The 25326-nt window shown below is 54.0% G+C and overlaps 1 protein-coding gene across 2 annotated transcripts; it reads left to right on the forward strand.

Annotated features, from left to right (window-relative positions):
* Positions 1-384: 384 nt before the first annotated feature.
* Positions 385-24894, forward strand: ERBB2 (erb-b2 receptor tyrosine kinase 2). 2 transcript variants are annotated; one of them, XM_086687207.1, is made up of 28 exons: positions 385-656; positions 2314-2406; positions 7600-7751; positions 8617-8830; positions 9644-9778; positions 10074-10142; positions 10319-10434; positions 10587-10728; positions 11797-11916; positions 12206-12332; positions 14126-14199; positions 14288-14378; positions 14578-14777; positions 15134-15266; positions 15352-15442; positions 16143-16303; positions 18816-18863; positions 20190-20328; positions 20413-20535; positions 20818-20916; positions 21192-21377; positions 21513-21668; positions 21782-21857; positions 22171-22317; positions 22738-22835; positions 23029-23217; positions 23495-23747; positions 23892-24894. In XM_086687207.1, the coding sequence occupies exons 3-28, from the start codon at positions 7617-7619 to the stop codon at positions 24260-24262; spliced, it is 3693 nt and encodes a 1230-aa protein (XP_086543333.1). In that variant the 5' UTR covers positions 385-656; positions 2314-2406; positions 7600-7616; the 3' UTR covers positions 24263-24894. The 2 variants fall into 2 exon arrangements, with proteins under 2 accessions (XP_086543333.1, XP_025773333.1); XM_025917548.2 differs by lacking the exon at positions 2314-2406 and having other exon boundaries at positions 386-656.
* The last annotated feature ends 432 nt before the right edge of the window (positions 24895-25326 follow it).

Below are 25326 nucleotides of genomic sequence, written 5' to 3' on the forward strand. Positions count from 1 at the left end.
ACCTCCTTTACTATCAATTTGATTTGAGGATGTGGTGGGAGAACCATCATTTGATATTTTTAAAAACAGGCATGTGATGGAGTAGGGGTGCAAACTCGCCAGGAATGTCTAAGATAAAACCTGCGACTTCAAGGAAAGTTAAGGATGGCAGCCTAAAGCATTTGCCCCAGACTCCGCCCGGTGGTGGAGGAGGGGGTGCCGATCGCCGTCCCCTGCTTTAGGGGTTCTCCATGGGAACGCGCCAGAAGTGCGCAGGCAACCCCGGCGTCCGGGCGCCGGGAGGGGCGCACCCCAGGCCTGCGCGCGGAGGGAGAAAGTGAAGCTGGGAGTTGCCACTCCCAGGGACTCGCTGGAATGCGGTGGAGGGGGTGGGGGGGCGAGCCGTGAGCACGCTCGCTCCCAATCACGGGAGGAGGAGGAGGTGGAGGAGGAGGGCTGCCTTGAGGAAGTACAAGAATGAAGTTGTGGAGCTGAGAGTCCCCTGCGTCGTGCCCCGAGAGCCGAGCAGAGCTCCCAGGCAGCCGCCCGGCCCTTCGCAGCCCGGTCCAGCCCGAGCCATGGGGCCGGAGCCGCAGTGAGCACCATGGAGCTGGCGGCCTGGTGCCGCTGGGGGCTCCTCCTCGCCCTCCTGCCCTCCGGAGCCACGGGCACCCAAGGTAGGTCTGGTGTGGTGAGGGCACGAAGCAGCGACGCGACCCTGCAGCCTGGGGCCCCCGCCGAAGGTCCCCGGGCTGGCGGGGGCAGAGGGGGGGCCACACGAACTTCCCGGTCCGAAGTTTTGGACGGTGTCGGCGCTCCCGAGCAGCCGGCCTCGCCGGGGAGGGGGCAAAGGAAGGTGGGGCAGGGGGGCGATGACGCCCAAGCCGCTCTAGATGTCCCAGGCAAGAGACTGGCGCTTTCCAGACTCGGCGACGGCAATGGGAACTTGTCAAAAAAGTTCTCTGAAATTGTTCGGAAAGTTTGCCATCAAAGGGTGTACTGCATGATGTGTGTGTGTGTGTGTGTGTGTGTGTGTGTGTGTGTGTGTGTGTGTTCCCCTTTCTTGAGCCCCTTCAAGCTTTCTCAAAGACTTTCCAGTTGGCAGCCTCCGCCTCCAGACTGGACTGAGCTGGATTCCTCGGGGGTCCCTTCTGTTGCCCCTCCCCCGGTCCCATCTCCCCACCCCCCCCTCCCCCCGCAGCCGATTGGGTTTAGTTCCTCCAGCTTCAGGCAGGATCGCGGTGTGGAGGGGGGTGGTGGGGAAAGTAACCTGTCCGGCCAGAGCCGGGCTGGAGAGGGTGGCCGGTCGGACTGCCGAGTTGCCTCATGCTGGAGTCTGGGGTGGGGGGAGGGGGAGACGTTTGTTTTGAGCAAGTTTCTTCAGGGCCAGCCCGGGGACTGTGTGCTTTGTGACTTCTGGAGAGCACGGGCCACGGAGGGGCGGTGGTAGGTTTCCTGGTCTGGGGCATAGAGTGGGAGATTTCCCAGCGGGGGATTCCTGGGCAGTCCTGCGGGGTGGGTGGGGGGCGGGAAGGAAAGGTAAAGACAGAGGGCCAGATGTGGGTTTGCAGAGGGCCGGGTTGTCCTGCCTTTTCCTTCATGCTGTGTGTGGGGAGGCACGGTGGTGGGGGTAGTGCCGGTTCTGCCCCATTGGCCCATCTAGGCACTAACAATTAAAGCCACCGTGTGCTGGAGATATACTTTGGGCTAGGCATGGTGCGCGGTGGTTTGCATGCACGCCCTCTAAATCCTCAGACCAACCCCACAAGAGAAATCCTACTAGTATTCCCATTTCCAGGTAAACACCTGGGCTTAAAGAGGTTACATCGCATCAAGGAAGTAGTGGGTCCAAGATGGGACCCCCCAGACGGTGTGACCCCCAGCCACACATTCGAAATCACTGTATTAATCCACCTTGAACAATGGGTGACACTGCGGCTGGCATCACTGTGCTGTTGGGAAGACAAAATGGGAGTGTTCTGGGGAGTAGTGGGTGGTCTCCATCGGTCAGGGAGTCTGGAGAAGGGGTGGGGGTCATCCCGTCTGTGTGTTGCCCGAGGGCCTCTCTGTCAGAGCGTTGCAGTATTCTCTGAGGGGCGTCTATGCTAGGGTGTTCCTGCGTTGTGTGGTCTGTGTTTGCGTGTCTGGGCTTTGTGTTGCCAAACAGCAGTCTCCCTGCTGGCTTAGGGACTTGACTGAACTCTGCCCTCTCAAGGAACTCCCTCAAGGTGCTGGGTCAGATCTGCTGTAAACAGTGGGAGGTGGCCCCACGCCTTCTCTCTGACAAAGGAGGTTCCACTTTCCTGGGAGCCCATACGTCTCCCTGTTTCCCAGGCGGGCGTCTGTCTGCAGCCCTGACCTTCTGCTGCGATGGGTGAGGCCAGGCTGCGCTGTCAGGCTGAGCTGCTGCCCCCCTCAGCTGGGCCTGTAAGTTGAGCAGGTGGGGGTGGCCTGGGTTGCTGCGGTGCTGGGATACAGAGGGGTCAGTTCTCTCAGCGATGACTGGGGCCTCCTCAGGCCTATCTCACCCCTCGATCTGCACTGCTGGGTGCAAAGACAGATGTTGGGTGTGTCGGGCAGAGAATGGTTGCAATGGCAGGGCACCGCCCGGCTGCCTCTAGCACCCCCATTATATCCCAGGGATGAGGGCTAGGGCAGGAATTTGGGGGAAAGGGGAGACAGGGAGGATCCAGAGGGTCAGGATTTTGCTAGGACCCATTCTTAGAGGTCAAACTTTTGTCAAGTGTAGCAAACACATCCTTATCTTGCAGAGGTCCTATTTTAATTCCCAAGCGATTCTTCTAACAACCTCCTTCCTTTTTACCTTACTTGAGGAAAGTAACTTCATTCTAATACTCAAGGGGGAAAAAAGCAACAAATGAAGCGATAGGATGAAGTGTGAAAAGGGAAAATACATCTCATTCCAAATACAAAGTCATCTTTCATTTTCTCTTGGTTTGGAATTACCCACACTCCAGCTATATGAACTTCCCTTGCCTGAACTTTTGACAAACTTTTTTAATTTACTTTATTTTTTAAATTTGCATCTAAGCGGGGCGCCTGGGTGGCGCAGTTGGTTAAGCGTCCGACTTCAGCCAGGTCACGATCTCGCGGTCCGTGAGTTCGAGCCCCACGTCGGGCTCTGGGCTGATGGCTCAGAGCCTGGAGCCTGTTTCCGATTCTGTGTCTCCCTCTCTCTCTGCCCCTCCCCCGTTCATGCTCTGTCTCTCTCTGTCCCAAAAATAAATAAACGTTGAAAAAAAATTAAAAAAAAAGTAAATAAATTTGCATCTAAGTTAGCATATGGTGCAACAATGATTTCAGGAGTAGATTCCTTAATGCCCTTACCCATTTAGCCCATCTCCCCTCCCACACCTTGCCTGAACTTTTGAAAAATGTCCAGTGTGCTTCCTGTGTGCCAGGTTCTTTTCCATCGACGGTTTCATTTCATCTCTGCAACAATCCAAGGAAGTGGGTACACACAGTTCAAAGAAGTGAAGTGATTTATCCAAGGCTTCCTAGTGACCCAAATATGTCTAGTAGACCCAATAATAATGTCTAATGAGGAGGCATTAAGAGTTGGTCAAAGTCATATCCTATTCAACAGGAATGGGGTGAGCAAAGCCTCAGGGGCAGCCAGGTGGCCAGACTGGGGTAGAGGTGCTACTCTGTTATTCAGGTAAGTGAGTTCCCTTATCTAGCCTATAGAAAGTGGAGTGAACTGGGCCCACTGAGGTCCTCTTCCTCCCTGTCCAGCCCATGCCTGCCTTCCTCTTGGGCCCTCCAAGCATGGCAAGGGACTGAGGGCAGGGACAGGGTGGAAGTCAGGGGGCCCTGCAGGGCTGGAATGAGGGAGACAGCTGGAATGGAAGAAGAGGAGCCAGTATGGAGGAACCATTAGTGGGGGGCTAGAGTAAGGCCCCAGTAGTTGTGCCTGCCCCCGAGAGCTGAAATGATCTGGAAAGAGATCCCCCTCTCTGCCTCTGCCTGTGGGAAGCCCTTATGGGGTGACATCTCCATCTCTTGCTAAGCTACCTTTCCTTCTCACCCTTGGGAAGAGAGCCCATGTAGGGCGACGGGTGTGTGCTCTCTAGGAGTGGGAGAATTATTATAGCCAATGTTTGTGTTGCCTCAGTTCTGTTTACAAAGCCTTTTCATGTTTACAGGCTGCTTTTTTGATTCATTATCTCATTTAACTCTCATTTAACTTCTCTGCAGAAAGTAAGAGTTGTTAGTGTTGTGTTTTTTTTTTTATTTTTTTATTTTTTTCAACGTTTATTTATTTTTGGGACAGAGAGAGACAGAGCATGAACGGGGGAGGGGCAGAGAGAGAGGGAGACACAGAATCGGAAACAGGCTCCAGGCTCTGAGCCATCAGCCCAGAGCCTGACGCGGGGCTCGAACTCCCGGACCGCGAGATCGTGACCTGGCTGAAGTCGGACGCTTAACCAACTGCGCCACCCAGGCGCCCCTGTTAGTGTTTTATTATCCCATCCTCACAGCCAAGTTCAGGTCACTAAATAGTCATTGAGCGCCTACGAAGTCACAGGCACTGCTGGGCATAGAGATGAATCTGATATGGCCTCTGCCCCCAGAGGTCCTTTGACTTGCTCAAGGTCACACATGAGCAGGCCAGCTAGGGTTCTGGTTTAATGATCCTGAGCCCAGACCCTGGTCTGATATGGGACCTGATACCATGTATGTATGGTGGGTGAGTTCTGGGCATCACTAGAATGGGCTCTTAACCTGTAGGTCTGGGGGAGTTGAGTTTTGGGGATGCAGGTAGTGTTCATGGAAACCAAAGGAAGTATCTCTTGCTGGTGAGCAAGAGAAGCAGCTGGGGCTGAAGTGCGGCAGGGAGGGCAGAACCTTCTGGAGAGCACCCCCCAGAGCTAGGACCAAACCCTGACCACTGAAGTCCAGCCAGAGGGATATGAAGGACTCTGAATAGCCTTTCAGCAGAGGGATGAACACCAGAACCTCAACTACTACCTGGTGGTGTGCAAGTTCTTGATTGGATTTCATCCATCCATCCATCCATCCATCCATCCATCCAGCAAACTCTTATCTGGTGTTGGGCTGGTCCTGCCTCATAGTGACTTTGCGTCAGAGAGCTGGAGAGGTTGGGGCTTCTGAGGGTCAGGTGTCCTGAAGACACAGAGCTCTCCTGTGTAGAACAAGACTTCTCACACCCTACTCCCTGAAAATCAAGGGGGCTGAGTGGATATGGGGACTGTGGTGAGGACTGGGGAGAAGGAGTCTGGTGAGCAGATGGGGGAGGGGGTGGGAGGTGCTGAGCTCCATGGTGAAGGGGACAGAGGTGGAAGTAGGGGAGGTGTCAAGAGGCTTTTCTTGGCTTCATGTCAGCTTGGTGGGGAAATTTGCCCGCAAGCCTCCAGCTCTCTGGGAGAGTAGGTCTCAGTACCTGACTTCACCACCCGCTGCAAACGCTTAAAGAATCTTAGACTAAAATCAGCCACAAACTCACTAGTGGGGTGGGGCTACCACTCTTTCTGGCCCTCAGCTCAGCCCAGCCCCCCTGCCCTGCCCAGAGTCTGTGATGTTTATCAGTGGTATCAGTAGAGTTGGTATGTATTCCCCTTTGCACCTGATGTGGGGTGAATTTGTATATGTCCAGTTAAGAACGTAGGATCTAAAGTCAGACAGACTCAAGTTCAAATCCTGCCTCTATCGCTCATAAGCTTTATTAAGATCTTGGGAGACGAACCCCTGTCGGCCTCAGTTTTCTTCTTTGCAAGAGAGAAGTTGCTGTCCCAGCCTCGGGAGGACATAATGAGGCTCCACCCAGAGTGCCTGACAGTACACAGTAGGTGCTCAGCTAACGTGGCTGCCCTTGGTGTTCCCATTGTTGTTGTTTTCCTATTGCCTGGCTGCCACAGCTGGTGTCCTTTAGAGGAGGCAGAGGGCCACAGCGGGTGGAGACAGCCTCTGCTCCAGCTCTGCTTGTCCCTGTCCCGGGTTTGGGCCAGAGCTTTGGGGTCTGGGCCTAAAGACAGCTGTGCCTACAAAGCAGCTGAGGCTGCTGAGGCCGCAGGAGGTCCTGGCAGCGGGCGTTATTTTGGGCCTGGCCTGCCACCCCCAGCTCCTGTTTCTCTTGGGAGTCTGGGGGGAGGGACCCTTGAGTTCTATTTCTGGGCCCTCCCCTTCCTCCCTCTTTGCTTCCTTCCCTATCTGTCCAAAGGGGTGGGAACAGAGACCACTCTGGCTTTTACTGAGAGACTGTCAGCTCATGGCCATTGGCCTCAACATGAACCCGAGGCACTGGCCCTACCAGCCTTTCCCCAGCTTTCTGGAGGCAGGGGATCTCTCTTATCCCCCAGGATTTGACTTCAGGCTCCAAGTTGCTGGGAGAGCAGGAATCCTGGTGTCAGACCTTGAAGTCAGCCACTGCTGTCCCCCTGAATCTGCACACAGTCCGTGGGAGGTGCAGTGGCAACCAACAGGAAATCCCAAGCAGCTCAGGCACCTGTGGGCCTGTGTATCTGGGGGTGCCCTCCACCCACCTCCCCCCGGCGCACCCTCCTGGGCAAGACGCGCCAGGTGATTCATCTCCTCACCAGAGCAGAAAAACGGGTTCAACTGGGCACTTTAATCTCCCCCCTACTGGCAGGCATGGTGCCAGCTGTTGTCCAGAGCAGCCCCTCACCAGGAGTAGTTTACCCCTTCTGTATCCCTGGGCTTTGTAGGTACTTCCGGTCTCAGGGACACGCTGCTGGGGTCCAGGTGGGCCGGGGAGGCAATTCATCTTGATGCCCCTTGGCTGAGGGTTGGCCCTGGGAAGAAGGTACACAGGGCTGACGTAGTGCCCTTGTGGCAGGAGTTTCGTGGCATAGATTCTGCCAGCTGGTTCTGGAGTCTTGCCCTGAGGAGGTGGCAAGGGTGAAGTGCCAGCATAGGAGCCGTCAGAGTAGGGCATCGCTCTGGCCCAAGATCTGCAGCCTGGGTCCGGATGCCCGTTGTTGGGGTCTGATGCTCCTTTTTTTTTCTGCCTGGGGGAATTCCAGAGGTCCCTGCAGTGACCAGGCCCCTAGTGGTCCCCATGCCCCAGCTATGACTCTAGCTGACCCTCCTTCCTTCCTTCCTGGGTGGCATTGTGGGGGTGGACATCCCTTGCCAAGAGGCTGGCATGTGGGTGGTATTGGAATGGGGTGGGGAGAATGCCCTGAGTTTGTTTGCTTGGGATAGGGGCAGGGGGTATCCAGAAGCTTCATGATTCATCATGGCCTCTCTTGGGGGATTTTTACCCCTTGGCCACGAGTGGTGCCTTGGGGACAAAGGGAGGCTTTCTTTGCCAGCCACCACCCCGGATCAGGCGGGCAAACTCCCCAGGGCTGGCACAATGGGGGCCCCTCTGGATACTCAGGATGGGCCGAGTTAGAAGGAGCGTTTCCTCTGATTTCCCTCCTCTTCCCAAACTTGCAGACTTTCTTTGGCCGTTGTGCCTTCTGCAGGTGCAAGGGACATGGGAAGCGGGGTCCTTCACTTGTGCTTTCTCGCCGTCCGAGATGGCATGACTCTGCGGAGTGAGTGTGGAGGAGGTGCCAGGCTGGAGAAGCTGACGGGGCAGCGGCCTCTGACCCATCTCCTCTCTCCTCCCAGTGTGCACCGGCACAGACATGAAGCTGCGGCTCCCAGCCAGTCCCGAGACCCACCTGGACATGCTCCGCCACCTCTACCAGGGCTGTCAAGTGGTACAGGGCAACCTGGAGCTCACCTACCTGCATGCCAATGCCAGCCTCTCCTTCCTGCAGGTGAGGCCCATGGGGGACCCAGCCAGGTCCTGCCTCCAGCTGAGCTGAGCCCTATGCTTATAAATGGGTAGAAGAAGGTGCCCTATAGTTCTTCTCTTGTTGCGGCTCCTCAACTGGGAAGTCCTTTCTGATACCTGCGCCCTATCTGTTCTACTGCAAGACCAGTTGACTCCCTCTCAGTCATGTGGCTGGCCCTGGACATCCCTGGGTAGAATGCACATGTGCCTCTGCTAAATTTTTGGCTCCCTTGCCAGCAATCGCCTCCTCCTGTCCATCTGCCCCGGCCACTGTCCCTGTCCTGCCTGGCGTGGTGAAAGGGCTGCTGGGAGGTTGTGGGTTCTAGGTCCAGTTCTACCGACAAGCCATGTGAATATGGTCTCGGCCCCTGGCTTCTCTGTCTGTGTTTTGGAAGCAGGGAGCATGCTTTGACTCCCCTCTGGGAAAACCAAATGGAAAATGTATGTGAAAGGGTCACGAGCAGGGGAGAGAGTGGGAACCAGCCTGCTGGGTTGTGTCCACAGTGCCCTGGAGTGGGGCCACGTGTGTGAGGCTTGGTCAAATCACAGACGTCATGTCATCTAGGTGTTTCCTTTTATGGATGAGGGAACTGAGATGCAGAGAGGGTGTGGCGCTTGCTCATAGTTCACACAGTGCTCCCCCCACCATTTATCTGTCTTGATCATACACGACTCTGGTTTGGGGACGTGGGGAGTGGCCTTGATCTCTACTTTATGCGTGACAGAGCTGGACTTCTCAGCGGATGGGGGCTTTGCACTTGGTGACTTAGAGGAGGCCGGGGGGGGGGGGTGGTCGTGTTCCAGGGCCTGGGCCTGCTTCAGCCCCACCTGGTCCTGTTCTCTCCCAGGACATCCAGGAGGTGCAAGGCTATGTGCTCATTGCCCACAACCAAGTGAGACAGGTCCCACTGCAGAGGCTACGAATCGTGCGAGGCACCCAGCTCTTTGAGGACAACTACGCCCTGGCCGTGCTGGACAACGGAGACCCACTGGACAGTGGCACCCCTGCTACAGGGGCTGCCCTAGGAGGGCTGCGGGAGCTGCAGCTCCGAAGCCTCACAGGTGATCATCATTATCATTGAAACCTTCTCCTTGTTATCGGGAGCTGATCAGGGCCACTGCTACGCGTGGGAAACTTTGTGTGAATTAGAACTGGCATCCCTTCTGGATGGATGCAGGTGGGGCTTGGGAAGGTGCCTTTGTGAAGATGAGAAGATCTCCCTTCTTCCCAGGAAGTCACAGCTTGCACGAGCCTGCACAGTTTGATAATTAGGATACAGGCTGGGGTTAGTCCACTTCTTGGCTGAGTACACATGTGCAGTGAACAACCTGCATAACTGTATGTGGCAGCCTTGGAGCTGACAGTATCCCAGACTCTGTGGCCAGTCACTTGGCATACACGATCCCATTTTGGTTGTGCTGTAATCTTGCAAGGGAAGCATCAGTGCTATTCTCATTTTACAGATGAGAAAACAGGTTTACAGAGGATAAGTGACTTGCTCAAGGTTACATAGCTATGACATAGCTAGTTAGTGGTGAGGCTGGTTTTCAGACTCCAGAGTCTTTTTTAACCAGTAAGCAGTGTGCACAGAGTATAGAGGTGGGAGGACAGGAGAGGGTGGCATGGACATCTGGACCCTGTCATGGACAACTCACTCCTCCCTGGATCTCAGGTTGTTCATGTGTGTGGGGCAGGGTGGGAGGGGTGGGGTTCTGGTACGGCTAGAAGATGCTGAAGGTGTCTTCTCTAATCCCTGGGGAAACTGGGGTGTGTTTAAGAGGCCTGCTCCCCTCTAAAGAGCTCAGGAGAGTCCCATGGGAGGGCAGAAAGTGACAGACAGGAAAGGAAAGTGCTGATTATTGCCTGCCCCACAGAGATCCTGAAGGGAGGGGTCCTCATTCAGCGGAACCCGCAGCTCTGCCACCAGGACACGATTCTGTGGAAGGACATCTTCCATAAGAACAACCAGCTGGCCCTCATGCTGATAGACACCAACCGCTCTCGGGCCTGTAAGCCATGCTTCTCCCTGCCTGTAGCTTCCTCTCTTTCTCAGGCAACCCAGCGATCCCCAAACTCCCCGCTCACTCACACCCCCTCCACTCCCCACCCCTGTACTAACACTACCCATTCCCTCTTTCTGTCCCATTTCCCTCCTGCCATTTCTCTGTGTCTCTTCATCTCCGTGGTCCTCTGTCCTGCTTCCCTCTGCTTCTAGCTCGTGCCTCTGTTTTCTGAGTCTTCTTTTCCTGCCGACTCTCCCTCACTGCATTCTGCCTCCTGGTCTCTGTCTATTTCTCTCCCCAGGCCAACCCTGTTCTCCAGCTTGTAAAGACTCCCACTGCTGGGGAGCAAGTTCCGGGGACTGTCAGAGCTGTGAGTGCTAGGAGGCCCAGAATCCGGGGGGTGGGGCAGGGGGCCGGGCTGGGAGGGTTACCAGACCTCGGTGTCTTCCCAGGGGGTGGGGCAGGAAGTCGTCACAGAAAGTGATGCTGGTGAGGGTCTGGTGCCTGGGCTACTGCCCAGCCCTCATCCTGCCCTTTGTCTCACAGTGACTCGAACTGTCTGTGCTGGTGGCTGTGCCCGCTGCAAGGGCCCGCAGCCCACTGACTGCTGCCACGAGCAGTGTGCTGCTGGCTGCACGGGCCCCAAGCATTCTGACTGCCTGGTATGTGCCCACGGGACCCCGGGGTGCAAGGGGAGGGGCACCCTGCCTGCTCCTGCCCTGTTGCCCGTTGCACGCCAGGGAAAAACAGCCCAGTGACCACCAGCTACCTGTCTCCACCCCCGTCACCCCCACCCCCCAACCCCCGCCTCCAGGCCTGCCTCCACTTCAACCACAGTGGCATCTGTGAGCTGCACTGCCCAGCCCTGGTCACCTACAACACGGACACCTTCGAATCCATGCCCAACCCTGAGGGCCGTTATACCTTCGGTGCCAGCTGTGTGACTGCCTGTCCCTGTGAGTGCCAGGGACAAATGTCGTTTTAGTAATTTTGCTGGGAGGGGGGTTGGTTTAAGTAAATGGGAGCGTATGGTGAGTATCGTCTGACCCTCGCTCTGGCGAGCTGGTCACGGCACTTCGTGTCGAGCTGCCTTGGTCTTTCAACAGCTAAGAGCAGGTGGAGCAGAGTAGGAGCTAAGAGCCCAGGCTCAGGAGCCAGGCTGCCTGGGTTCGAAACCGGGCTCTACCATTTTCTAGTCACATGACCTGCTTCCTGTACCTGTTTTCTCATTTGAGGATGGGGGCAACATAGCCCCAATCTCATAAGGTGATTATAAGATTTGGATGAGTTCATATTTGTAAAGCTCTTAGGGGCGCCTGGGTGACTCAGTTGGTTAAGCGTCCGACTCTTGATTTTGGCTCAGGTCATGATCTCACAGCTGATGAATTCGAACCCTGAGTCGAGCTCTGTGCTGACAGCATGAATCCTGCTTGGGATTCTCTCTCACTCCCTCTCTCTCTGCCCCTCTCCTGCTTGAGCTCTCTCTCCCAAAAATAAATAAATAAGCCTTAAAAAAATATATATTGGTAAAGCTCTTAGAATAGTGCCTGGCACATACTAAGCACTCCTAAATGCTAATTTTTATTGTGTAGTCTAGATTGATCAGAGTTTTATTTAACAGTTCCTGTATTTATCGATGTGCATCGGGGGACTGACCTCAGACCTGGGGCCCTCTTTCTTCGTGTCATGAGAGGCAGGAGTGGGCTCTCAGCTCCTGGTTGTATCCTCCCCGTGGTGGGTTACAGTACAAAATGTAGAGCCAGACTTTTTGTGTCCAGTCCTGGCTCCTCCACTTGATAGCACATGACCTTGAGTAATTTACATAAAACTACGATGATTCCCTCTTGGCAAAATGGGAATCTAACAGTGCCTGTCACGTAGGGTTGTGAGGAGTACATGACTGGTGAGTGTGCAGATACGCAGTAAGGGGATTTCAGTATTGGTTGATATTCTTACTGCACTATGTGGGCATGGTGGGGCGTGAAGGCCCAGGGCAGACGGACACACAGTCCCCATCTCCTCAGACAACTACCTGTCTACGGACGTGGGATCCTGCACCCTGGTCTGTCCCCTGAACAACCAAGAGGTGACAGCTGAGGATGGAACACAGCGGTGTGAGAAATGCAGCAAGCCCTGTGCCCGAGGTAACTGCTGGCCACCCCCGGAGCCAGGCTACAGTTCCTGCCCCTCTGCACACCCAGCTTGGCCCACAGTCCCATTCTTCTTCAGACCCTCCTGGGACCCAGTCCTTTTCTTCCAATGTCTCTGTCCTGGCCCTCCCTGGATCAGTCTGACACGTTCCCCTGTATTTCCTGTCTGTGCAAGGGGGCACGTGGCCCCGGGGGGGACTGTGGACAGGACCCCGGAGTTTAAGTTCCTGGTGCTCCATGTGGGGGCCGAGACGGCCCCTTCACCACCTGCCCCTCCCCACAGTGTGCTACGGCCTAGGCATGGAGCACCTGCGGGAGGCGAGGGCAGTCACCAGTGCCAACATCCAAGAATTTGTCGGCTGCAAGAAGATCTTTGGGAGCCTGGCGTTTCTGCCAGAGAGCTTTGAGGGGTAAGGATACGCGGACTTAAGGGTGGGCACAGCGGCCTGAGCAGCATCAGGGCAGTCAGTGAATCCTGAGGACCCAGAAGTGGCAGTATCTCTGGGGGATGGTGGGAGACAGAGGTGGGAGGCCAGAAATGCAAAAGAGGCAGGAAGGGCAGGGGGACCAGAGGGTGTGGGGACGTGGTGGGGGGTTTGTTTGCATAAATGACATGCTATCCACAAATATGCACTTGTGTGGAGGCCAAGCCATCCAGAGAAAGCAAAATTCTCCTTGAGTTTGCAGTGGCTTTATTCATAATAGCCCCCAGCTGGAGATAATGCAAATGTATACCAATAGGTGAATGAATAAATAAATGGTGCCTTATCTATACAATGGAATTCTCAGCAATAAAAAGAAACAAACTACTTACTGATCTATACAACAACATTGATGAGCCTCAAAAACATGTTCAGGGGCACCTGTGTGGCTCAGGCGGTTAAGTGTCCGACTCTTGATCTCAGCTAAGGTCTTGATCTCAGGGTTCGAGCCCCGATGTTGGGCTTCACGCTGGGCGTGGAACCTATTTAAAAAAACAAAAACAAAACCCATTATGGTCAGCAAAATAAGTCAAACAAGAGAGAGTCCACACTGTGCTATTCTCTTTACGTGAACCTCTAGAATAGGCAAAACCACTCTGTGGTGGTAGAAATCAGAACAGTGGTTGCCCCAGGATGGGTGGACCAAGAGGGGACACAACAGAAGTTTCTGGGGGCAATGACAATGTTCTGTGTATCAGTTGGGGTAGTGGATACATGAGTGAATGCATTTGTCAAAACTCCTCAAACTGTACATCAGAACTCTGTGCATTTTATTGGATGTGAATTATACTTCAATAAAAATATGTATTTAAAAAGAGGACGTTCCTTTCAACACTTCCTGCAACTCTATTCCCCTTTTCAGAGGAATCCACTGCTAATAGTTTGTGTGGGTTCTCCTAGACCATTTGTACATACTTAGACACACACAGAGAAACATAGTTCTAGTAATTTTATTGAGAAGGTTGACTTAAAATGGGAGCTTATCATGAATATTGTCTGCCCCTCGCCCTAGAGAGCTGGTCAAGGCACTTCGTGTCAAGCTGCCTTGGTCTTTCAACAGCTAAGAGCAGGTGGAGCAGAGTAAGAAGAGCTAAGAGCTCAGGCTCAGGAGCCAGGCTGCCTGGGTTCGAAACCGGGCTCTACCATTTTCTAGTCATGTGACCTGCTTACTGTACCTTAATTTTCTCATCTGTAAAATGGGGGCAAAAATAGCCCCAACCTCATAAGGTGGTTATAATGTTTGAATGAGTTAATATTCATATGCTCATAAAACAGTGCCTGGCCGATATTAAGTGCTCTTTCTTTTTTTTTTTTTTTTTTTTAAGTGCTGCCAAATGTTAGTTTTCATCTGTAGTCAGGATAGACAGGGATTATATTTAACAACTCCTCTATTTACTGATGGGTCTTTTGGTCATTTTTAATTTTGCTCTTACAAACAGTTCTGCCCTGTACATGTCTCTGGGAACAGGAGCCAATGTCTCTCTAGGCCACATTCCTAGAAGTAGGATTTCTAGATCAAAGGATATAAATACTGTTTTGACAGACCCTGCCAAACTAGGGCTTGGGCTTTGAAACTCAGGATGAAAACAGCCGGGCTTGATGGGCAAAGGGTTTAAATGAAGTCATTAATGGAGGGCAGTGGGGGAGGGTGGCCGGGTCAGCTCTGGGGGTCATGCCCACCTACTTCCTGGCCCTGCTGACTCCTCTCCTAATCCTTCTAGGGACCCAGCCTCCAACACTGCCCCCCTGCAGCCTGAGCAGCTCAGAGTGTTTGAGGCTCTGGAGGAGATTACAGGTGGGCTTTGCTTCTCTGCATCCTGCTCTGATGGGGTCGGGGGTCCTCTTCCTGTCCCCACACCCCTAGCCTCACCCTGTGCCCGCAGGTTACCTGTACATCTCCGCGTGGCCAGACAGCTTGCCTAACCTCAGTGTCTTCCAGAACCTCAGAGTGATCCGGGGCCGAGTTCTGCATGAGTGAGCACCGGGGAAGGGCGGGGGGGGGGGTGGTCCTGAGGAGCTTCCCAGGGAGCCCGTTGAGAAGCTCTGGGCATGGTGGGCATTCCTGTTCCCGAGGGACTCCAGCAGTAACATTTCCATGGGAGTTTTCGGAGTGTGCTGGGGACAGGAGGAGGTGAGGGCAGCTCTTGCTGACAGCCAAACACTCTTCCCACAGCGGTGCTTACTCGCTGACCCTTCAAGGGCTGGGCATCAGCTGGCTGGGGCTGCGCTCGCTGCGGGAGCTGGGCAGTGGGCTGGCCCTCATCCACCGCAACTCCCGCCTCTGCTTCGTACACACGGTGCCCTGGGACCAGCTCTTCCGGAACCCCCACCAGGCCCTGCTCCACAGCGCCAACCGGCCAGAGGACGAGTGCGGTAAGACAGGGAGCCCAGCGCCACACGCTCCCCGTCTGCCGGCACACAGGAGTGCCTGTGGGCCCCTAGCAGCAGCAATCTTGGACTTGTGCAGACTGCCCATCCCTTGTGCACCATTCTTGACACGGCTGTGGCTGGCTTGACTTCTTGGCATGGCTTCCGGCTGGGCCTGGCCACACTGCCTTGGCATCTGTGCCTTCCTTTTCCTCTCTGTCCCTGGAGCCTCAGCTCTTTCTTTCCCCGCATTGCCCGGCACCTATTCCCACCCCGTCCAGCCCACAGCCTCCTCCCCTGGTTCATGTGGACCTGGAACCTTCCTTGAGTGTCCCCTCTAACCCCCTTCCTCTTCACTGCAGCGGGTGAGGGCCTGGCCTGCTACCCGCTGTGTGCCCATGGGCACTGCTGGGGTCCGGGACCCACCCAGTGTGTCAACTGCAGCCAGTTCCTTCGGGGCCAGGAGTGCGTGGAGGAATGCCGAGTACTGCAGGGGTACGCGGGGCAGGGAAGGAGGGGCGGCCGGAGTGGGGCACGGGGGCTCCTTCCAGACCCCCTCCTCAGCCATCCCTTCTGTCAGGCTTCCCCGGGAGTATGTGAAGGATAGGTTCTGTCTGCCATGCCACCCGGAGTGTCAGCCCCAGAATGGCTCAGTGACCTGCTTGGGCTCGGTGAGTTGCTAGTGGGCTTGATCGAGGTGGGTGGAGGGAAGCAAGGGCAGGGGTGGGGTGGGGTGGCCGGGCACCTGGCCATGTCCGGTAGAATGTCCCAGGAGAGGGCTCGGAGATCAGCCCTGGATGGCAGGAGGGTATTAGGAGGCTGGCATGCTGGGGACTGCAAGTTGTGTAGTGGACCCTGTGACCCTTCAGACTATGCAAAGGTCCCGGGGAGGCCTGTGTCCTTGGCTGTGGCTGTGCCAAGGCGGTTAGACCTATGGGCTTAAGCATCAGACTCTCTGGATTCGGATCCAGGCCCTGCTTCCATCCTTGGTTCGCTCATTTATAAAGTGAATATTGTACATTGGAATGTGGGAAGAATGAACTTAAAATAGGGTTTGGCACCGTGCCCAAGCGATTTGCTGTGTGTTAGTTAACTATTGTTACTTGCTGTTATATCTTAAGTAATACACTCCCCTGCTAGACTTCCAGTTCTTCATCTGAAGCCTCCTGCCTGAGGATTGAGCTTCGAGCAGGGGAGGGGGGAGCTGGGTGAAGAGCAGGGGTGGCAGACATGGCTGGTCTGGGCTGTTCCAGGAGCAAGGCAAAAGTGCTGTGGAGTGGCCATGGGAAGCACGAAGGGGACGCAAGGGCATGTCCTGCTGCCCTGGAGGTGTTGGTGCTAGCCCCCTTCCAATCCTTCTTCCCTTCCCAGGAAGCTGACCAGTGTGTGGCCTGTGCCCACTACAAGGACCCTCCTTTCTGTGTGGCTCGCTGCCCCAGTGGGGTGAAACCTGACCTCTCCTTCATGCCCATCTGGAAGTTCGCAGATGAGGAGGGCACGTGCCAGCCATGCCCCATCAACTGCACCCACTCGTGAGTCTGGGGGCCTTCTCTACAGAAAGGAGGGCTTTGTCCCAGGAGACTTTCTGGGGCTCTTATTGTAAAAGGGGGATAACTCTGCCTTTGCTTACACTGCTTAGTTTTTGTTTTGTTTTGTTTTTTAATTATTAGTCCTTAGAGGCACCTGGGTGACTCCATCAGTTAAGCATTAAGACTCAATCTCCACTCAGGTTGTGATCCCAGGGTTGTGGGATCAAGCCCTGCATTGGGCTCCATGCTGAGCATAGAGCCTGCTTGGGATGCTCTCTCTTTTCCTCTGCTCCTCTCCCCTACCCACATGCTCTCCAAATTACAAAAAAAATTTAAATGAAAACATGAAATATAAATGAACGTCATTAACAGTTCTATCCCCACTGTTAATAATTTGTAATATTTTTCCTCCAGGTCTTACCTGTGTACATGTTAACATATAATTATTATTATAACACGTGAAATATGTGTTTATATATATATAATTATTCTTAGTTGTTTTTATCTGTGCACATTCTAACATATATTATTATAACATATAAACTGTAGTTAATATATATTATTGTTCTCCAACTGTTTTTATGTGTGCACATTCTAACATATATTTCCTTTTACTAAAATGGGATCACAGACCATACATATTGTTTGCAAATTGCCTTTTTCTCACTTAACAGAACCTTGCAATGTTTTTCCATCTCCTGACATGGTGATATACCCTATTTTCTTTTTTTTCATTCAGTTTTCTTTATTTACACATGAGACACATGGATACATCCTTATGATAAACACTTTCAGCAACAAAAAGTATAAACATTGCAAAGCAAATGTGCCCTTTCATTCCAGTCCCCTAGGGAAAACCATCAGATTCAGTCTGCTACGTGCAGCCTTCCAGGCTTTTCTCTACACATCTGCATAAACACATATTACATTTATATTATATTGAATCCTGTAAGATTGCTGTTTTTGTAGGTCAAAAATGGCCAAGAAATAGCAATTTCATATAGTTCATCTCATACATAGTCAGGTTTGGTTTTCGTGTATATGCATTAAAAAAAATTTTTTTTTTTTAACGTTTATTATTGAGAGACAGAGAGACAGAGCATGAGCAGGGGAGGGGCAGAGAGAGGAGACACAGAATCTGAAGCAGGCTCCAGGCTCCGAGCTGTCAGCACAGAGCCCGACGCGAGGCTCAAACTCACAAACTGCAAGATCATGACCTGAGCTGAAGTCAGACGCTCAACTGACTGAGCCACCCAGGCACCCCACGTGTATATGCATTTTTTAATGCAAATGGGACTGTGTTCTACAAATTGTTCTGAACTTTGCTTCTCCCCCAACCCCTTACTTTATGTATCTTGGAGGTCCTTTCTTGTGAATGCACATGGATCTACCTCCTCTTTTTTTTTTATTAAAAAAATTTTGTTTAGTGTTTATTTTTGAGAGAGAGAAAGAGAGGGAGAGAGTATCTGAAGTGGACTCTGCACTGACAGCAGAGAGCCTGACACGGAGCTCGAACTCACAAACCATGAGATCATAATCTGAGCCAAAGTCAGTCCCTTAGCCAACTGAGCCACCCAGGCTCCCCATACCTCCTCTTTTTTTTAACTACTCAATCTGCAGCCCGGATATAGTATTATTTAACCATGTCCTTGTTTGAGGGATAGTGATTTTTTTTTTCTTTTCTTTCTCCCCTTTTTCTCTCTCTCTTTTTCTTTTCCCTTTCTCTCTCTCCCTTTCTTTTTCTCTTTCTTTGTTTCTTTCTCTTTCTTTCTTTCTTTCTTTCTTTCTTTCTTTCTTTCTTTCTTTCCTGTTTATTGCACTTGAGCCCCATGTACAAGTTAGCATCTTATACATGCCCCCTGGCATACAGGTGTTGGCATTTTCTTTTTAAAAAAAAAATTTTTTTTAATGTTTATTTTTGAGACAGAGAGAGACAAAGCATGAACAGGGGAGGGGCAGAGAGAGAGGGAGACACAGAATCTGAGATGGGCTCCAGGCTCTGAGCCGTCAGCACAGAGCCCGACGCAGGGCTCGAACTCACGGACCGTGAGATCATGACCTGAGCCGAAGTCGGACGCTTAACCGACTGAGCCACCCAGGTGCCCCCAGGTGTTGGCATTTTCACAGTATATCCTGTGAGGTGGAGCTGCCGGGTCACGGACATTATCTAATAGGTATTGCCAAACTGTCCTCTGCAGAAGTTGGGCCAGTTTACTGCCCTGGCATTCTTTTACAGAGGAACGTAGCTGTGTTTTTGGACTTGATGCTTCTTTGGGTGCTCCCCAATTCCTACCTACCATAGACAGGTAGAGGGGAGCAGGAAATTCAAGTTCAAGGCCAGAGAAGGAATCCCCTTGTGGGATGGTAGGAAGAGTATTGGTGACTTTGAGCCCAGTTTCTGTCTTTGTCAAATGGGGATAATAACCCAGCCACACCCACCTTAGGGTGGTTGTGAGGCTGGAGTCAGACCAGGAGGTGTTTCCCAGCCTGGTTGATGGGCCTCTCTCTCCTGCAGCTGTGCGGACCTGGACGAGAAGGGCTGCCCCGCCGAGCAGAGAGCCAGGTCAGCCTGATCCCCGGGACACACCCTATGCTGCTCCTCAATCCCCTATCAGCCCCTGGGTGGTCACTGCTGCAGGAAAGGGGCATCTCCTGACATGACACATGTCCCTTTCTAGCCCAGTCTTCCCCTGTTGATTCACCTTTCAATTTGCTTCAGCAAGTGGAAGGAGGACCTCCTCAGGATGCTTAGAGAGTGGGGAACAGGAAAAGATGGCAAAGACCCCCCAGTACCTCCCCACCCTCGAGTAGCTAGATACCTCATAAGAGGCATAGGCAATATTCAACTCACTGGGACAGAAGGCAGATTGAGAAGAGAGTGCAGATGCCCTGGAGGAAAAGATGAAGTCTTAATGGGGTGGCAGGAGGCTTCAAGGAGGAGGTGGCATTTGAGCCAGGCCTTGAAACAGGGGCAGGTAGCTCATGTGCATTAGGGAGAAGCAACCGGGTGGCATTGTGGGGGAAGGGTCAGGAAAACCTAGGATGTGTTTGTTTGAAGGTTCTGGCATGGTGAGCCATTAAGTGAGCCCAGAGAAGGGAGTAAGGGGTGAAGTGTAGGTCACGTTAGGGCATAGGCCCACCCTCACTACCGGGCCACAGGGTTGGACTTGATTTCTGGGCAGTGGGCAAAGTCTTTCTTTGGGAAAGACTCTGCGGACAAAAACAGATTGGAGTATCTAAGCAATCATTTGTCCATGAAGCAAGCATTCACGAGAGGTCTGTGATGTGCCAGGCTTTAGCCAAGCAAGGGAGGAGGGCAAGGATGGTAATGATGTAGGGTCAACACCCAAGAGCTGCATCTATCCTAGGATGAGCTGAGTCTTAAACGATGATCCCATGGAGAAATGGTGGTCCAGACAGAAGTAATAGAATGTGCAAAGGCTGGGAGGTGTGGAAAATCATGACCTATGGGTGAAAAATTTGGCTGGAACATCAGAATCGCTGAATGCACATTCCTGGGGCCCCACCCCATACCACAATCAGAGTTGCTAGGAGTGGGGCTCTAGACTCATGCACATTAACCAGCTCCCTGGTGATTTTTGTCAGGAAGTTTGAGAATCCTGGGCTACAGCCATGGGCAGTCACATAGACAATTTGGAGATGGGGGTAAAAAGGGCTCTGAATGTCCAGCAAGGAGGCTGGACTCTCCTGGAGGTAGTAGGGAGCCAAGGGAGATTTCTGAGTAGGAAAGAGAGGATGGGAGTTCGTGGGTCACCCTTCTGACTTCCCTTTCCAAAGGCCAGTTACCTGCATGCCCCTCCCTGGGGCTCCTTCATCTTTTCATGCCCCAGCCTGGTCCCCAGTCCCTAACCCTGGCTCCCGCCCCCAGCCCTGTGACGTCCATCATTGCTGCTGTGGTGGGCATTCTGCTGGTCGTGGTTGTGGGGCTGGTCCTTGGCATCCTAATCAAGCGAAGGCGGCAGAAGATCCGGAAGTACACGATGCGGAGGCTGCTGCAGGAGACGGAGGTGAGGCAGTCTCAGGGCCTCCCTGTTGGCTTGGGGTCTACAGCCCAGCCTCCTTCACTGACGCCCCACCCCCCCTCGCCCCAGCTGGTGGAGCCCCTGACGCCTAGTGGAGCCATGCCCAACCAGGCTCAGATGCGAATCCTGAAAGAAACAGAGCTGAGGAAGGTGAAGGTGCTTGGATCCGGAGCTTTTGGCACTGTCTACAAGGTCAGGGGTGGGGCCAAAGTTCCTGGGTGGGCGGTCCCAGAGGATGCAGCGGGTGTGGCCAAGCGTTCTGTGGGGAAGACAGCCAAGAGCTGGGGTGGTGCTGTTTGGTTGGGCAGTTTGGTGGGAGGCTGGAACAAGGGGAAGGGGAGTGGAGAGCTGGGCTACATAGTGAGGCTGATGATATAGCACGTTTGACCCCAGAGTGGGGAGGGTATTCGGAGGCGACTGTAGGTGGGATCTGGGGTTCCCTTTTCCTGCTCACATCCTCCTCTCTCTGCCCAGGGCATCTGGATCCCTGATGGGGAAAATGTGAAAATCCCAGTGGCCATCAAAGTGTTGAGGGAAAATACATCTCCCAAAGCCAACAAAGAAATCTTGGACGTAAGCCCCTCCGCTCTCCCTAGCCAGGAGTACAGGAGGGACCTCCTAGCTGTATGTCTGGGCTCTGGGCTCTCTCTTCACTGAGGTTCGGGAGGCACTCTGTGATTCCCCAAGCCTTGACTCTTAACCTCCCGTGGGCCATGGTTCTGGTTTGTGCAGGATGGGGATGGATTGGGTGAAGGTCCCCCATCACGCCTCGACCCTCAAGAGGGGTATGTGGTGGTGGCAGGTTTGTGGTCTCCCACACCTTCTCAGGGTGCACTCTTGCCCCCCAGGAAGCGTATGTGATGGCTGGCGTGGGCTCCCCATATGTGTCTCGCCTTCTGGGCATCTGTCTGACATCCACCGTGCAGTTGGTGACACAGCTTATGCCTTATGGCTGCCTCTTAGACCATGTCCGAGAACACCGTGGGCGCCTAGGCTCCCAGGACCTGCTGAACTGGTGTGTGCAGATTGCCAAGGTATGCACTTAGGGGGCCTGAGCTCTGCAGCTGTCCTTGGGGGCAAGCCTCTGACTTCACACAGGGCTGGGATTGGGGAGGTTTCCTGGGAGAATATGGCCAGAGCGGAGTCCATATGGACACATCTGATCCCAGGGGATGAGCTACTTGGAGGATGTTCGGCTCGTGCACAGGGACCTGGCTGCCCGGAACGTGCTGGTCAAGAGTCCCAACCACGTCAAGATTACAGATTTTGGGCTGGCTCGGCTGCTGGACATTGACGAGACAGAGTACCATGCCGACGGGGGCAAGGTTAGAGGAGGAAGCGGAGGGAGGCAAGGTGGAGTGGGTCTGGACCCTGGGAGAATTCTACGAACAGCCACCTCCCCACCACACCTAGTTTGAGGACTTCTTTGCTCTCCCAGGTGCCCATCAAGTGGATGGCGCTGGAGTCCATTCTCCGCCGGCGGTTCACCCATCAGAGTGACGTGTGGAGCTACGGTGTGTGGCAGGGAAGGTTGGGAGGAGGGGTGGACAAGGAGCCACGGGCCTGGGGGGCCATGTTGGTGGAAGGAGGAGAGCAGGGATAGAAGAATTAATGGAGACACCTTAGCATGAATGTGGGAGGGAAGGAAGGGGCTGCCGGGGTCTGTGTACTTCCCTGGGACTAAGGAAAGACTGGCTATCTCCTGCCCCTTGGCATCGCACCCCTCCCTTCTTCCCATGGTGCCAGGCTCTTGGGCAGAGCCTCTGGGACTCGGTGCACTAAAGCTCCCTCTTGTCCCCTCACCTCTTAACCCTGTCTTTGCCCCAGGTGTGACTGTATGGGAACTGATGACTTTTGGGGCCAAACCTTATGATGGGATCCCAGCCCGGGAGATTCCTGACCTGCTGGAGAAGGGGGAACGGCTGCCCCAGCCCCCCATCTGCACCATTGATGTCTACATGATCATGGTCAAATGTGTGTGGCTGAGTTATGCCAGCTACTTGGAGGAGGGATGGAAAGTGCTGGGGGGGGGGGGTGGGTAAAGGGGGGCCTATAAGGGACATGGGAGGAGGCCAAGAGCAGGTTGTATGTGGGCCCAGGGTTCCAAGTATGGTTGAAGGAGCCTCAGAAGGGTCTCGCTTCCCTTTTACAGTACCAGGCCAGAGGAGCTCTAGAAGACCAACTAGGAAGAGACTTATATGCAAAATAAAAAGGGAAAACTAGTAGAGATTCTCAAAGGGTCTAACTCAGGATCTGAGTCTGATACCTCTTTTCTACCACCTGAGGACTTTGGACTCTAGTCACTGGGGTTGTCTAGACCAGACTGGAGAGGGGGTGGGGCCCGCGCACAGGCTGCAGCCAGAACTGAGATGCTGAGCTCCCTCCCGCCCCCAGGTTGGATGATAGACTCTGAATGTCGGCCACGTTTCCGGGAGTTGGTGGCCGAATTCTCCCGGATGGCCAGGGACCCCCAGCGCTTTGTGGTCATCCAGGTACTGGGCCTTTCTACCCCATCCCTGCCTATGTCTAAGAGCACTCTCCCACAGAGGGTGGGAAGGGAGAGGATCCCAGGCTTCCAAGCCCAGCTCCTGCCTCATGCCTCATGCCTTTTGTCCGCCCTGAGCCTTTCTCGGAAGGCTGTGCACTGGGCTGGGGAGAGGCTGTCACTGTCTCCTTCCTCCCCAGAATGAGGACTTGGGCCCAGCCAGTCCCTTGGACAGCACTTTCTACCGTTCACTGCTGGAGGATGAGGACATGGGAGACCTGGTGGACGCTGAGGAGTACCTGGTACCCCAGCAGGGTTTCTTCTGCCCAGACCCTGCCCCAGGCGCCGGGGGCACAGCCCACCGCAGACACCGCAGCTCATCCACCAGGGTCAGTGCCCTCGGTCACACTGTGGTGGGTGGGTGTAGTTACCTCCTCCGTGTCCTTTTCTTCTATGTCCCCTCCCACCCCAACAGTCACCTCTCATGGAGACCCCATTATCCCTGACGACTCCTACTGCCTTCCAAGCCTTGACCCCTTCCTCTTCATGATGACTATGTCAAATCCCAATGGTGTCCCAATTTATCCCCTGTGACCCTATCACCTCCCATGGAGTCTCTATCCCAGATCCATGAATGACCCCATTGTAACTTTCTCTCATCTCCAGAGTGGCGGTGGTGAGCTGACACTGGGGCTGGAGCCCTCCGAGGAAGAGCCTCCCAAGTCTCCACTGGCACCCTCAGAAGGGGCTGGCTCTGATGTGTTTGATGGCGACTTGGGAATGGGGGCAGCCAAGGGGCTGCAGAGCCTTTCCCCACAGGACCCCAGCCCTCTACAGCGGTACAGTGAGGATCCTACCGTACCCCTACCCCCTGAGACTGATGGCTACGTTGCCCCCCTGACCTGCAGTCCCCAGCCTGGTATGGAATCCAGGCCCAAGATGAGAGATTGGGAGGGGAGGGGGGAGCTTGGGGTACCCAGCCCAGGGCCCACTGTGGGGACACTGGTAGTAGCTGGGACAAATGGGTTTCTTCCTCTAACGAGCCCCCTCCTCGCCCTTTCAGAATACGTGAACCAGCCAGAGGTTTGGCCAAAGCCCCCATCGCCCTTAGAAGGCCCTCTGCCTCCTTCTCGACCTGCCGGTGCCACTCTGGAAAGGCCCAAGACTCTGTCCCCCAAGACTCTTTCCCCCGGCAAGAATGGGGTTGTCAAAGACGTTTTTGCCTTTGGGGGTGCTGTGGAGAACCCCGAGTACTTGGCACCCAGGGGCAGGGCTGCCCCTCAGCCCCACCCTCCTCCAGCCTTCAGCCCAGCCTTTGACAACCTCTATTACTGGGACCAGGACACATCTGAGCGGGGCTCTCCACCCAGCACCTTTGAAGGGACCCCTACAGCAGAGAACCCCGAATACCTGGGCCTGGATGTGCCAGTGTGAGCGAAAAGGCCAAATCTGCCGAGACCCTGCTGAACCCTCAGGGAGTGGGGAAAGCCTGACTTCTGGCCTTCATCGCGATGAAGCAGGGAATCCTGCCACGCTAGACACCTTCCTTCCTCCTCCAGTTCCCAGGTGGCCAAGAGGGGCACAGCCTGGTTGGAAGAGGGGGCAGCACTGGGGAGCCTTGACTGACTGGAGCCCTGCCCCAGACAACTCTAGGGTCCCATGGATGCCACAGCCAGTCTCCTCACCCGAGGGAACAGCCCAGCTTGGCTGTCCTGTTCCAGACCTTTGACACAGAAGGACTTAGGAAAGCTGGGCCTGGAAGAGGAGGAGGCTCCAGGGAGTGTCTAGGAATAAGAGCAACCCATTCAGAGACTGTCTCTGAGACCTAGCTCTGCGCCCAGGAACAAGGGAGCAGCAATGCCACCCAGATCCAGTCCTTGTACAGATCCAGTCCTTATGCTTTTTTTGTTTTGTTTTGTTTTTACCTTTTTTTTTTTTTTTTTTTAAATGAAATAAGGACTCGGGGAGAGCGGGTATTGTGGAGAGGGGTGGGTCCCTGGAGTTGGGGGAAGGATGTCCTTTCTCCACACCCACTTTCTCCATTTGCAAATATATTTTGGAAAATAGCTGGGCACCAGCCTATGTCTGGGGTGGCTCTGTGCCCACCCTAAGCTCACCTCCTTACACTCAAGTCATCTTTTCCTGGAGGGAGTGGCTAGAAATCTCGAGAAAGCTTGAATGAGGAGGCTCTTTTCCAGGTTCAAGAGCCCTTTGACAACCAGATCATTCTTGCTGAGAAAAAATGAATTCCTAAGGCCACCCACCAGAATGGGGTTATTCCCTATGGATAGGGGCAGTGGGGGGAGGGACAGAGGCAGGAGGAGGCAGTACCTACTGTGTGACTCATTTTCCTTGCCTCGGCTATGAGAGAGGAAATGAAATAGAAGTAGCTATCCAGAAAGCCCACCCACCCAGCATAGCCACTCTGGTGGTATAAAGGCTGGTCTGGCCTCTGCTACTATCCCCCACATCCGCTGAACCAAAACACACTAGTTGGG

Source organism: Puma concolor, chromosome E1 (assembly GCF_028749965.1).
Source record: "Puma concolor isolate L17-30 chromosome E1, mPumCon1.1.hap2, whole genome shotgun sequence".
Taxonomy (NCBI): Eukaryota; Metazoa; Chordata; class Mammalia; order Carnivora; family Felidae; genus Puma; species Puma concolor.

What these genes read in the sequence shown, in the direction of transcription:
- ERBB2 (XM_025917548.2), top strand. Translation starts at nt 584, where the DNA reads ATGGAGCTGGCGGCCTGGTGCCGCTGGGGGCTCCTCCTCGCCCTCCTG. An exon ending in CGGAGCCACGGGCACCCAAG is followed by an intron (nt 657 to 7,599) that starts GTAGGTCTGGTG and finishes CTCTCCTCCCAG; the next exon opens with TGTGCACCGGCACAGACATG. An exon ending in CCCGCCGAGCAGAGAGCCAG is followed by an intron (nt 18,864 to 20,189) that starts GTCAGCCTGATC and finishes TCCCGCCCCCAG; the next exon opens with CCCTGTGACGTCCATCATTG.